At 38.7% G+C, this 14,248-nt stretch overlaps 1 protein-coding gene across 1 annotated transcript in view; it reads right to left on the bottom strand.

Moving 5' to 3' along the window:
- LOC124781630 (NKAP family protein CG6066) overlaps positions 1–13,236 on the bottom strand; it is a 79,981-nt gene extending 66,745 nt beyond the window's left edge. The window contains exons 1-2 of the mRNA XM_047253876.1: positions 12,442–13,236; positions 3,059–3,173 (exon numbers count right to left, since the gene is read on the bottom strand). Of these exons, the coding sequence (XP_047109832.1) occupies positions 3,059–3,173; positions 12,442–13,106 (780 nt within the window). The 5' untranslated portion in view covers positions 13,107–13,236. The remainder of the gene's footprint in view (positions 1–3,058; positions 3,174–12,441) is intronic.
- Between the last annotated feature and the right edge of the window lie 1,012 nt (positions 13,237–14,248).

The raw sequence follows: 14,248 nt of genomic DNA, 5'->3' as shown, positions 1-14,248 counted from the left end.
GCCTGTGTGAGATGGGTCCCGTGAATGCTTACAGAAGAACAAAAAGGTCATCAAATGGAAATTTTTTGGCACCTTCTGCACCAATATGAAACTGAAAGTGATAATTTTCTGAACACTATAGTCACCAGAGATAAGACATGGTGTCACCACTATGAGCTGGAATTCAAAAGACAGTCCATGGAATGGCAACATGCGAATTCTCCATCGAAGAAGAAATTCAAGACACATTCATCTGCAGGCACAATGACATGCACTGTCTTCTGGGATAGCCAGGGTGTGGTTCTTCTGGATATCCTGGAGCCTGGGGAAACTGTCAATTCAGCACACTACAAGACAATACTGACTAAGTCGAAAGCACAAATTTCCAGGGTAAGGCCAGAGAAGAAGACAAACTTTCACCTGTGACATGATAACGCCAGGCCCCACACTAATTTTTCAACCATGTAACTCACTGCAAAATTCAGCTGGATTGTCTTACCATGTCCACCATACAGTCCCCATTTTTATGCCTTCAGACTTCCATCTGTTTGGGTCTCTGAAAGATGGACTACATGGGGAACATTTTCAAAATTTGGATTCTTTTGTCAATGCTGTAAGGAAGTGGTTAGTCTCAGATAGTTCCGATTTTTTCAAGCGCGGCATGCAGGCTCTGGTTCATTGTTAGCAAAAGTGCATAATGAATGGTGGTGACTATGTGGAAAAATTGCAGTCTGTAGCTGAAATATTGCTATATTTAGCTGTGCTGTTGTGATTTATGTATCTCCTGTATTTTCAATGAATAAAAATAGAAGGCATTACTATTTTTCCTTCACCTGTAAATGATGACTTCTAAATCCAAACAGGAGTAGTGAGCGACTCCGGTACACTTCATAGAAAAATACTATAAATGTTCATAATTATATACAAAAAAACCATTAGAGGGATGAATAATCATAGTTTGATATTACGAAAAAATCAAACAAGATGCAAATGAAAATTATTAGGGGTGAAGCTTATGACATTGATCATAACATACCAGGTGATCAAAAATTCAGTATAAATTCAGTATAAATTTGAAAACTGAATAAATCGTGGAATAATGTAGATAGAGAGATACAAATTGACACACATGCTTAGAATGACATGGGGTTTTATTAGAAGCAAAAAAATACAAAAGTTCAAAAAATGTCCAACAGATGGCGCTTCATCTGATCAGAATAGCAATAATTAGCATAACAAAGATGATGTTCTTTACAGGAAATGCTCAATGTGTCCACCATCATTCCTCAACAATAGCTGTAGTCGAGGAATAATGTTGTGAACAGCACTATAAAGCATGTCCGGAGTTATGGTGAGGCATTGGCGTCGGATGTTGTCTTTCAGCATCCCTAGAGATGTTGGTCGATCACGATACACTTGCGACTTCAGGTAACCCCAAAGCCAATAATTGCACGGACTGAGGTCTGGGGACCTGGGAGGCCAAGCATGACGAAAGTGGCGGCTGAGCACATGATCATCACCAAAACGATGCGCGCAAGAAAGCTTTCACGGGTCTAGCAATATGGGGTGGAGCGCCATCCTGCAAAAACATCGTATGTTCCAACACGTGTTTATCAGCCAGGCTGGGGATGATGCGATTCTGTAACATATCGGCCCTCTCACCCGTCACGGTAGCTGTTTTGCTGTCCAGTGCAATCTGTCGGACATTTTGTGAACTCACTCTCTCTCTCTCTTTTTTTAAATACAAACCCATGACATCCCATCTACATTATTCCATGGTCTATTAAGTTTTCAAATTTATACTGTCTTTTTGACCAGCCAGTATGTTCTTGTATCACGAATAATTGTGTGGCACTATATATGAGCTCACTTTAAGGTGTTTATTGTCCTATTACTGAACTGGTGGACTTCTTATTTTTTCAAAGGAGTTAGATAGTGTTTGAATTATTACCAAAAATGGGCGCTCCTCACTGCAATCTGCTCAGTAAGCAAGGTGTAACTGGGAGATTTTGGATTACAAAATATCCTCCAGGAGATCAAGATATCTGCCCTTTTCTCCTCTGGCGCAGCAATTTAAGCTGTGAGGTAAGATATTGGGGGAGTATGACCGGTGTTTCCCAAGTGTGCTGCAAAATTGGACTTGTCAACTATATCTCTTCTATCCAATACCATATGCTCATGGTATGTCACCTCTAGCCTTCTTCCTGTCTGTGTCACAGCATTGCAATCCAATCATTCTCCTGTTTTCTTGGGTTACGAAGATTGTGTTTTTAATTTTTAATTCATTTTTACTATTCTTTTGTATAAACTCTTGGCCTCCACTTTTTAAATAAAATAAATCCTGTGTAAACTATTATTAGAATAAGAGGGCACTGTGATGCCTACGTAATGAATTGAGCTTTGCTCCATGTAATTGTAGGCTAAAAGCTCAGTTCAAAATTTGTTTGTTAGTTGCTATGTTCTTCTGTATTGACATCATGCTGAAGTTGTAATATGTACTTTTATTACACGAGTCTTCAAGACTTTAATATTGGGTATGTACTGCATGTCATAAATGTAATGTACTCGTGTGACTTATGACTATGTTACATAATATGGTGTTTAGGTCTGATTTTATGTCTTGTACTTCTTTATCTTCTTTTCTTTACTGAAATTGATTTGCTGTAATAAATTATTTCAAACATGCAAATTTTAATATAATATTGCAGTCACTGACCACATGGTTCCCAATGGACTCAAACCTAAAGAGGTGTTCTGTTTTACTTTTCAGACGTAGATTTCCAAATGTAAATTACACTGTCAACGTTAAGTGACACTGCAAACCTAAAGTGCTGAATTTTTTAAATATTAGACACAGAAGTAAAGAGAGATACAGGTGCAAATGACTTCTAAATTGGTGACTAATATAAACTGAACCTATACACTTTAACTGAAATAAACAGGAGAATTAATTAAATATGTAAAAAAAAAAAAAAATCTACAAACCTTTGTATTACCTTCTGCCCTCAGCCTAAGAGAAAAATATAAAGCTCAAAATTCCATAAATGTACTCATTTTTTTCTCAGTACTACCTACATACCTTCTTTTTCTTATTGGCTTTCATTTTATGTTTCTTCTTTTTCTTTGGAGAAGAAGAAATGGCAACAGAATCTTTCTTTTTTGCATCTCCAGAGATTGCCTCTTCTTCATCTGAGCTGCAACACAAAAAGGTTGGTAAATAATATTTCATCCTGAATTTGATATGTGGTAAACTATATATATTCGTTAAAGAAATAATTAAGAGCATTCTACTGGTGCCAGAACTGTACGAGCTTACGACAGCCTGTTTCTAAGTGCCTATTTCAACCTTTTAATTGGTTAGTTTTTATAATACTTTCTGAAAGAGAGTTTTGTAGTGTTAAGTAAATTAGAGAGAAGCATTAGCAAGAGAGCTTTGTAGTGTTTAGTAAAACAAAGAGAATCATTAGCAGGCTGAGTATTTGAGTCAGACAACACAGGATGTTGCATGCCTGAGTGCCAGCCCAGCATATAATATTAACTAGCTAGGAATGTCCATTATCACATACATTACAAAGTTCAATGAAACATTAATTGGTCAAACACTTATTATCTGCGAGTATTCCGCATTTACCATTATATTAACCTCCTTTCCTACTTCATTTCATAGCGTTATGTAGAGAAGGGACTTGGGCTTTAACAGTACACTTCCTCAAGTGCCCTATCTCTTTAAAGTTAACTGTATGATTCTTGGACAATGCATTATGTACACGAGAAGTAATATATTAAGCTTCAATACAAAAGTCTTTAGGTATGTGAGTGTGTTAGTACTGTGCACTTTTGACAACATGGTCACATATCAAGGGAAAAGTTATTGACTCTCATAAAGGCTACAGAATTAGCACAATATATTGATTTACAATACTATTTGGGAATGCAATTCCCTTCTAAAACTACAAATCCCTGGAAAGTGAAAATCTATTTACAACTTTGGGCAAAACAAGAAGTTGCAATTGCACCTAGATCTGTTTTGCCCTGTGATGTCACCAAGATGGAAGACACCCTATTTAAAGCAAATGCAGTGTGATGAATGTGACGTCACTCATTACACCCACAAACAAACATAACCAACACACAAAATATTTATCTCAGTAGAAAGACACTAATAGGACAACCAAGGAAAGTAGGGAGTTTTGGGACAGGACATCTAACTATACAATAATAAGAATAGTGACTCCATTTCGAAACAAATATTAATCCAAAAATCAAGCACATGAAATTCTTAACATTCAACACAACCAAAAAACGAAACCTAGTGGTACCATAAATTTTACTTGTCTTATATAACTCAGTCAAAGACGATGATACCAGTAACCAACATAAATCCTGCTATTGCAAACTTTTTTTGACTGAATAGGTCATATGAACCCCTCAATAACAAGAACTCAAACGTAAATTCAAAACCCAACACCGCAAATTTCACTTGACCTGTCTGGCAGTTCCAACAAAGCCCGCAGTATCAAAAACCAATGCATGTAAATTGTCCAATCCATTATCCAGACCTTGACTTTAACCTATCTATCTAAGACCACATTACAACAAACTGAAATCCACTCACATAATTAATATCAAAAACGTAACCTAACTAATGATAGAAAACCAATACTCAAAATATCTATCAACCACAATCCAATACAATAATTACCAAACACCAACAAGAAAAACCTCTTAATTCATAAAAACTTGCATCATTAACAATTTCAATCATTCCAAACAAAAACATAATTCCATCAGCCACAATAAGCAAAATCACTCACTAGTAATCCGGGACAAACTCTTGCAACAGTAACCTAATACGCTCAACTCATAATGTCAAATGACTCACTAACATACCTAACAAACAACTCTGAAACATAAACAATCAACACAAGAGAGCATCACCAAATACAGCAAAATGCCACATACAATGCGGCCCGACTAAAAAAACACCACATTACCATGAAGTTATACAACACAACACAGTTGCATCACAGGTCACAGCACATTGGTGGAATCACAACTTTTGGTTGATCCAAACTTTGTAGTGGGACATTTCCGATAAAACTTGATACTTGGCTTATACACAAAAAGAATGTGCTCACAATCCTATAGCAATAGAAGGGCACAAAACACTTCTGCAAGTGCCTCATAAGCTGGACACATTAAGAACTGCTAAAACAATAGGAGATGGAAAGAATAGTGGTCATTAGCAATGTGACAACAAGAATCAATATAAGGTTAAAAAAAAATGATGGCTTCATTTTAATGTTCAATTTGGCAATACTTCCGAAGCACATCAAGGCTGAAAAAATGTTTCCATCCCTGAGGAACCCTTCCTTCCACTCTTTTGGTGGAATATTCAGGAAATTAATGTCCCTCAGGGACTGTTTAACCCATTTTGCAGTAGCCATCAACAGTATAGTGTTCACAGCCCTGAGCTTATCCAATGCTTGGACTGTTTGTAGATAATTTCTCAACATTCTACTGATTTTATGATCTTGTGCAGGAAATATAAGTGTAAAACAAAGACTTTAAATCTTGCCTAGAGAAATGCCCATGCATAACTTTTAATCCGATAGGTCGTGCTTAACATGAATTTCAAATAGGGAACCTCTTTTTCATTTTTAGGAATCAATTAAGTTCATGGGCCTCATCTTCCAAATTCACTAGATTCTCACACCTAAAAGATCTTACGGTGAGTGCTCTAAACACGTTTAAGTAACTCAGCAACAGGTATTCCCTTGTGTTATTTTGCAGAGCTTTGATTTTGTCTGGGTAAGAGGGCATTACGCAGATGGCAGGAGCCTTCAGAGCACATACCTTACCCAGCCATTATGATGAAGTTGAGTAACAGAAGATCCTGTCATGACTGCGTATAATCAGCCCGCAATGTCCAGCTTACATGCCAAAAATAATATAGAAGCAAAACAAATATTGGCAGTGTCCTGTGTTGCAAGAATGACACCACATGCCAGAAGTCATTAAGTCATGGGTCAAATCTGATATACATTCTTCAGGGGTTCAACCAATCCTCTAATCTCCTCTTTCAGACATCAGTATAATATCTTTCTGTGACACAAAAAGATTATTTTGAACATGAACAAAGAAGTGATTCACAGGTCTGAATGTTTTCATAAAATGTTGCAAATATCTTCCGTAGTTGCTAATCAAACCCAGAATGTTTTTAGCTTTAGCAACATACAATAAATCTTGTATCTAACATTTCATCATAAAATGCGCTTTTCCTGCATTCTTAATCTGCAGCCCATGATTAGTGTTGCTGCCTTAGACACTGGCGTCCTGGGTTCGATTCCCAGCTGTGTTGTTGCTTTTCTCCGCTCGGGGTCTAGGTGTTTGTGTTGCCCTCATCACTGATATGCAAATCACCAAAGTGGCTCAAACAGAAAAACCAAATGATCATTTGACTTCACTTTTGCAATTGCAGATGAACATTGAAAGAGCTCCGTTATTTACACAGACTGGTACAGTTCCTCAGCAAGGACAAACTGCCAGTGCCCCCCCGCCCCCCCCCCCCCCCACTCAAAAAAAGAAAATTAAGGAAAGAAACTGTACCTTTGGAATTTTGTTTCCATATGAATTTTTAGATTTTGACACAGAACTCTATATGGTTGTATAGACAATAAAGGTGATGACTGGCAGAAGAATTTTCACCTCTGCACTGAGTCTGCATGTCACCTTCAGACCAAATGGAAAATGAACTTAGCAGGTAAAATCACATGTAACGCACAAGACATCTTTATCCTTCTTCAATCTACTTCTGTAAAACAAATACAGATTAAATTATTCATGTTCATTACAGAAGTGTCTGATTCCACTCGTCTGTTTGACCCATGACTTCATCAACATGGTGGAAATGGCTCTTCTAAGCATCTCCAATATGGCGCCTACACTACATACACACAGCAACAAACACAAAAATACATATAATTAAGATGATAACATTTCCCTCCTAAAATACAATCAAACTAACAGGACAACTGCAGGACACTGGAGGTTTTAGGGCGGGGACAAGCAGTAAACAGTACAAAACAGAAATGCGCCACTGTCCCAAAATATACAAAAATATGAAAAAAAAAACAAAATTACAACATTCTGCCACACCAACAAAATCTACCGGAATTGGACACTTCCCTTGACCTACATAGGTCACCCACAGCTGACAACACCAAAACACCAACACCAACAGCTAAAACTACAGAAATTGGAATCTGACATTTCCCTTTACCTATAGAGGGTGTCCCATTTTAATTTATACCAGCCAATATCTTTGGAGTGGCACAATTCTGCAAAAACAGTCTCTAGTAAAAGTTGTAAGGTTTGAAGGGGGTCATGGAATGGTTACCTAAAAGTGATCTTGAACCCTGTTTTCAAGGTCAAACCAAGGTCAAGTTCAACTTGAAAAGGCCTTGAAATTCTCTAGCAGGGATTAACTTGAAAGCAAATAGCATTAGCATTAGCAGAACCCAATGTGCCAAATCAGAGACGGCATTGTGATTGTGCCAGCACAATAAGAGAAGAGAAGGGTGGAGCTGTGAGGCTAACTAATATGTGTCATTGTCAGGAAATTTGAAATAATGACCGGAGGTTCGTAGAAATTTTACCTTTGGAGACTGAAAATTCTTTGGCTGTGCTCACTTAAAATGGTTCTTGACTGGTGTGACTCTCATAAATTTTTTTCTTATGGGCTTAGAAAAAAATGTGTGTTAAGGTATTTAGTAAAATTCCACCTCATCGAACTCTGATGAATTTTGCCTCATGGGACTCCGAACAATCTCGTCTCGTGAGACCCTAATGAGTTCCTGCAAAGTGAAATTTGTCCAAATCCGTACAAGCAAAATTATTCTCAATGCAGATATCTATAGCCCATAAGAGAAAAATTTATTTGAGTCACCTTGTCTCGCAATCGACTTTCTCAGGCCTGTCTTTCATTTCTGCCTTCTCTCCATATCTGAGAAGGACAGGTTACCATGGGGTATTTTATTATTTACGTCCATATCGAGATATGTAAAGGCACCCTCTTGAAAAGCACTCGTCCATTAGACATCTAAGTAATTTTCTAAAAGAGCACACTTGAATACTGTATGTTTCGGTTTCAACTGTGGCGAAAACAACAGCGAGCATGTGTAAAGAAATGGGTCACATACACTGTAATAAGTCAGTTATTCTGCAACACACTTGCCAGATGTTTCACTGAAGAAAAAACTACGAAAACCAATAATAGTAAAAGTGGTCAGAATAATTTGTTTTTTGACTCTAATCTGTCCAAAATGGCCGATTACACACCATTAGAAATAGTGAGAATGATAAAAATTGTTGGCAAGTGTCGCAATAATTATGCAGCTGCACAAAGATTGTAAGCCGAAAGGTAACCTGATGCCCACCATCCCACAAAGGTTAGAATTAGGCCTCTGGTAAGACGAGCTGAAGAAGAGCCCTTGAAAAGGCAGACAAGAAAGATGGGCCCGGGACATGTCATTGTGCTGGGAATTCATGCTATCACCGTTGAAGATCCACACCTTTCGGCTTGTCAGATTCAGCGAACGCTTAGCCTGCCTTGATCGACGGTATCTCACGTTTTAAGATACTTTAAATTCCATCCATATTGCTTACATATCATCCAAGCTATTGAGCCTGGGGATCCTGAGAGGTGCCTGGCATTTTGTTGATGGGCTGATATGCAAATACACCATGATGCCTTTTTCTTTACACGCACTCTCTTTACAGACGAGACAAACTTCAACAATATGGGAGGAGTCTATCTCCGTAATGCGCACTACTGGGCGGAAGCAAATCCTCACTGGAAAGGAGATCACCAAACAGAGAGGCAGTTGTCAATCAATGTCTGGGCAGGCATAGTTGGAGATTACGTGATAGGTCCTGTTTTTATGGTGAAATGTTGCAACGGCTTGCGCTATCTTCATATTCTCCAGAATCTGGTGCTTCCTTTACTAGAAAATATCCCCCTAAACATACGAGCACATGTGTGGTTTCAACATGATGGCACCTCTGCACATCAAGCTTTACCTGTCAGAAGGTACCTTAATGCAACTTACCAGAATCAATGGATTGGTATTGGTAGTTCATATCGTGAATTCCTGCCAACATCGCCAGACTTAACACCATTGGACTACTACTTATGGGGAGCTGTGAAGCAGAAGGTGTACGCCACTTCCCCGATGACACCAGAAGATATAAGAGAATGGATTGTGGCGGCTTTCCAGGCAGTCACCCATCAGACATCGAATGATGTTGAGACCAGTTTCCGACAGACAGTTCAAATGTGCATTAGGCAAAATGGACAGTTGATCGAGCATCTGAGATCATAAATTTCCAGTGAGATCCATGTTAATCAGCCCTTTAGAGGGCTAACTATGTGAGACTTTCGCTGGACAACCTCCACATGGTGCACACTGGATTCCGCTAATGCTGATGGTATTTGCTTTCAGCTTAATCCCTAGTGAAGAATTTCAAGGCCTATTCAAGTTCACGAAAATTTCACCAGTGGACAGAGTTCAGAAACCATACGAGATTTTCATTAAAAAATTTTCCCGATCTTGCTTCTTTCTCGAGTTACTGGTAACCTGGGAAAGTTACAATGAAGTGTGCACTGGCGACAAACCATTGGTTTTTCGTAAAAATTGTTCTTTACAAACAATGCATATTTATTCACGCAGAATATGAATACGAAATAAAAAATAGGTTTACCATTTGCAAAAATGAACTTGACCTTGGTTTCACTTCGAACCACGGTTCAAGGTCATTCTGAGGTAACCATTCCATGACTCCCTTCAAACTTGCAACTTTTACTAGAGACTGTTCTAGCGGAATTGTGCCGCTCCAGAGATATTGGCCAGTATAGATTTAAATGGGACACACTGTATAGGTCAACCACAGGAGCATCCCTTTTCCTATATGGGTCAACCACAGCTGATGATACCAAAACACCAATACCTACAACTAAAACTACGAACATTGGAACTGGTCATTTCCCTTGACCTATATAGGCAATGACAACTATTGATACCAAAAAATGAACACCTACAACTACGAAAAATAAAACCAAAACACCTCAAAAACTTAAAAATCACACATCCCAACATAAATTAAAAGACATTCAGTACACAATGAATACACAAAACTCACAACTTGAGAATAATATACACCCCTCCCCCCCCCCCCCCAACACACACACACACACACACACACACACACACACACACACACACACACACACACACACAAAAAAAAAAAAAAAAAAAAAAAGAAAATTACCACCAACAAATTCTGGTGCTGCAAACTCAATTGGCTATCCCCCCCACACACACACACACCGCCACCACCACATGTACCCATCCCTGGTCTACTACACTTCACAATCTCAGCGATCAGTCCAAATAACTGGAGGAATTTAATAATGGACAACATGTCTTCCTCCCTCTCCGACTGCAACATAGCACTGTTATATTTCATCGTCATATCCATACCTAACAACAGAAGCCACAAAAATTAAACATCTTACCGCACCACAAACAGCAAACCAATAACACCTAACAAAAATGCCAAACACATAAACAAAAAAATTAATTGAAAACTCACTGATAAAACTTCCAAACCTTTTGTCCCCAAACTACAAATGCTGCTAATGACTTCGCACATCCAACACCAAGGCTCAAGTGAACCCAATATAATACATTAAACTCAGCACGTACATACACACCACCAGAGGGCACAATCAAACACAAAAGATGACATCTAAAACACAACCAACTCAAACTCCGCACCGTAATGACATCACACACCACAACAACCTTATGTCACAGGTCAAAGCAGACAGCTGGAATCAGATGCTTCCATTAACCCAGAAAATCATCACGAAATGATGGTATTTCAGATTATATAATAATGCAATGCTCTACAAAATGTTCAGTACATCTTGCAGATAGAGTCAATTCATCTTTTCTGACAGGCACATTTCCAGATTGTCTGAAAATTGCCAAAATGGCACCTACTGATATAAGAAAACCGAAAATGCAAATGTTGAAAACTACATACCAATCATTGTATTATTATGGTTTAGCAAAAAGTGACGTATAACAGGTACATGAAAAAACAAAATCATTGCTAATATTCTGCATGGCTTCAGAAAAAATAGACAACTACTGCCATCTACGTTTTTCTACCAAATGCTCCAGACACAGTGGACAAAAACCAAATTGCCGCTGGCATTTTCTTAGAGTTGAATAACCCCTTCAACATTCTGGACCACTAAGCACTATTGGGGAAGCTCCAAATATGTGGCACATAAGGAGCTGCATTAAAATGATTCACTTCATAATCGACAAATATGAACAGAAAATGGACAAGGATCCACTCCTGGGTTAGTCCTCTTCCTCCTGTATATAACTGGTCTATACCTAAACACTGACTCACAAACAAATACAGTACTTTTTTGGAGACGAAAAGCTTCCTTCTTACAGGAAATAAGTCATCTACAAGTTGCTGGAAATAAGCTACAGCCCAGATTGCTTGAGGGGAGCTAGCCACTGATACGAAAAAAAATAAATAAATAAATAGAATAAAAATATATATCACGAATTTCCGATAAAGATGTAATGCATGCAAAACCTGTCCGACAACAAACTTCAATGAAATCCAATCTGATCTGAAAAGGAAGTTTTTAACCACCTGGCTTCAAAATGACTCAGATGGCACATAAGCACCCCCCCCCCCCCCACACACACACCACTGCATCTGCCAAGGTAGCAGGGGCTTGTAAGAGCACTTTTAATAAAATTATCCAAAGCTGGCACATTAGCAAGTGTGTAGGTGGTTAAAAACTTAGGACCCCTATCTACATGAGGCTTTAAAAATAAAACTAAAGGAGATATTGGGATGAAACTTTGTGCATTTCAATCGAAGACACTGTAGAATCTTCCTTCCCACAAAAATTTATTAGATTCAGAAATGAATGAATAGTGACCTCTGGCCGAACTGACATGGAATGATCCCTATGCAAAATTTATTACTGCAAGTAGTGGAAGCTTTTTTTATATAGATAAAACAAAAATCATTTACTTACTCTAATATTATCATTATTCTTTATTTTTTAACTGAAATGATGGGTTGACTAAATTTATTTTTTCTGCTATTTATTTACATGTGCTTGTGTGCTTATAAGCATGTCGCTGCAATGATGATGCAGCAGGTGATAGCGATGGTACAGTTAATTATTAAAACATTATAGTTGCTGACTGAACAATTCTATGACGGACATTTCACATGAAAGTAATGCCTCAGCAATTATTTGGTTTGACAGGTGAAAATAATGTTATGTGGAAAGGTATCTGAAAAACGTATAAGAAAGTAAAAAGTGACACGCCGAAACGGTCTCGATGATGCACTCACTCTTGTTCGGGAGGTGGAGACTTTCCCCAAACATTTGCAACGCCAGCTAGGCCAATTCTCTCTCTTTCTTGTCTGCGCTGATCCATAAAGTCATCTTCTTGAGTCCTGCGATGTCTGTCTCTGTAACCATGGTAGCCTTGACCATTTTGTGGTAGATTTCGTTCAAAAAACCAATCGTGGTTCCACCGTTCAACAGAATGTGCTGGGGAGTCTCTTACAGACCTACTTTGTGACGATTCTCTGCGAGAACTATGCCTATCATTCTGATGCCATTTCGCGTCCCTTTGTTTCTCATCAAAATGCCTGTTCGACACTCTACTACGACTACGGTTCCTGTGAGATGAAATCGAATCTCTTGCACTCACGTCATGTGGTTTTTTCATGGACGGAGATCTTGATCGCCTACTTCTCTTCTCTCGTTCTCTCACTACCGACTTGGACTTTTGTGATTCACTTCCGCGATCTAGATGCTTGTGGAGGTTCCTGTCCTGGTCTTTGCGAACATCTTTATGCTTCTTTCGCTCCGGTGATGGCGATGAATTCCCATGACTTCGAGATTTCGACTCATGAGTGTTATGTTTGCCATTCCTGCCTTCATAAATCGGTGACGATTTCTTCTTTCCGCGAGGCGGGCTCACCGACACAGATCTGGAATCGTGCCCCATGCTTCTACGTATTAATTCCCGTTTCAGTAACCACTCGATACATTTCGCACATTTCTTTCTAAAGGCACATGCACAAACACCAGCTGATCAACAATAATAAACAGTAGCCATTTTGATTTCCAACAGTGCTGTCAACAGCGTAACGACGCCAATGTGGGAAATGACTTTTAATATTTAATTTCAATTTTGTTATGATTATATCTGAAAATGTAACCTACAAAACTAGAAATTACACCTGAAGTGTAATCAAAAGTAGCTGGTTAATAGGTGGATTTCATCTAAAATCAAACAAATAATAAATCAGGCGAACAATCCATATCCTGATTCACAAAGGCAACGACAGTGTCGCTGCAGCTAGTGGCATACTGCAGTAGCGTGTGTGAACTCGCAGTTTAATGTGGCGCAACTTGAGATTCGCAACTTCTGTCATGCCACAAAAAGTTCAACTTCGTTGTAATTGAACGATGGTAACTCAAGGTGGAATATCAATCAATGTTCCTTATTAAAGGAATACACCACCCTTTGACTGTAAACCCACTGAGGCTAATTAATAATTATTTTCGAGAGAGAGTAATACATTCGAGAATATAACTTTATTTTTGCATGTCGTTGAACACAGGAACAATAACAAAGTCAAGATAATAGCGCTAGAACAAAAGCAAAGAATAAACACATCGTAAAAAACATTCTTCACAGAATAAACGCCGAAGTTCACTGTGCGATTTCGTTGTTTCACCAGGCGCTTCCTACACAGCCCCCCTCCCGACCACCACACCACCTTTGTAGAACGGAGCTCCAGACACATAATTACACTTGTATTTTATAATTCTGCCCACCCTAGAGCGCTTCTCTGAGAATGATGAGAATTTCGGTGTGGTTTCCTGCTTCTGGCTTGGTGTGTTGTTCTCTGCAGGCAACATCTCTTCGTCATATTGTGTAGGCGGCGGTTCTTCACTGGTGTCTTCATTTTCTTCATCATCTGGTGGCCACATGTGCGCCGGTTTAACTCTCTCAATGGAAACTTTGTCGCTTCCCATCATGAATTATCTGCAGCGTATGTTCATCTCTCGCAAGTACTTTATACGGCCTGGTATATGGCGGCTGAAGAGGTGTTCGTACAGCGTCTATCCTCAGCCACACAT

The sequence above is a fragment of the Schistocerca piceifrons genome, chromosome 1 (assembly GCF_021461385.2).
Source record: "Schistocerca piceifrons isolate TAMUIC-IGC-003096 chromosome 1, iqSchPice1.1, whole genome shotgun sequence".
Lineage (NCBI taxonomy): Eukaryota > Metazoa > Arthropoda > Insecta > Orthoptera > Acrididae > Schistocerca > Schistocerca piceifrons.
Note: the sequence above shows the minus strand (reverse complement) of the source record. Positions and strands in the feature narration are given on the sequence as shown.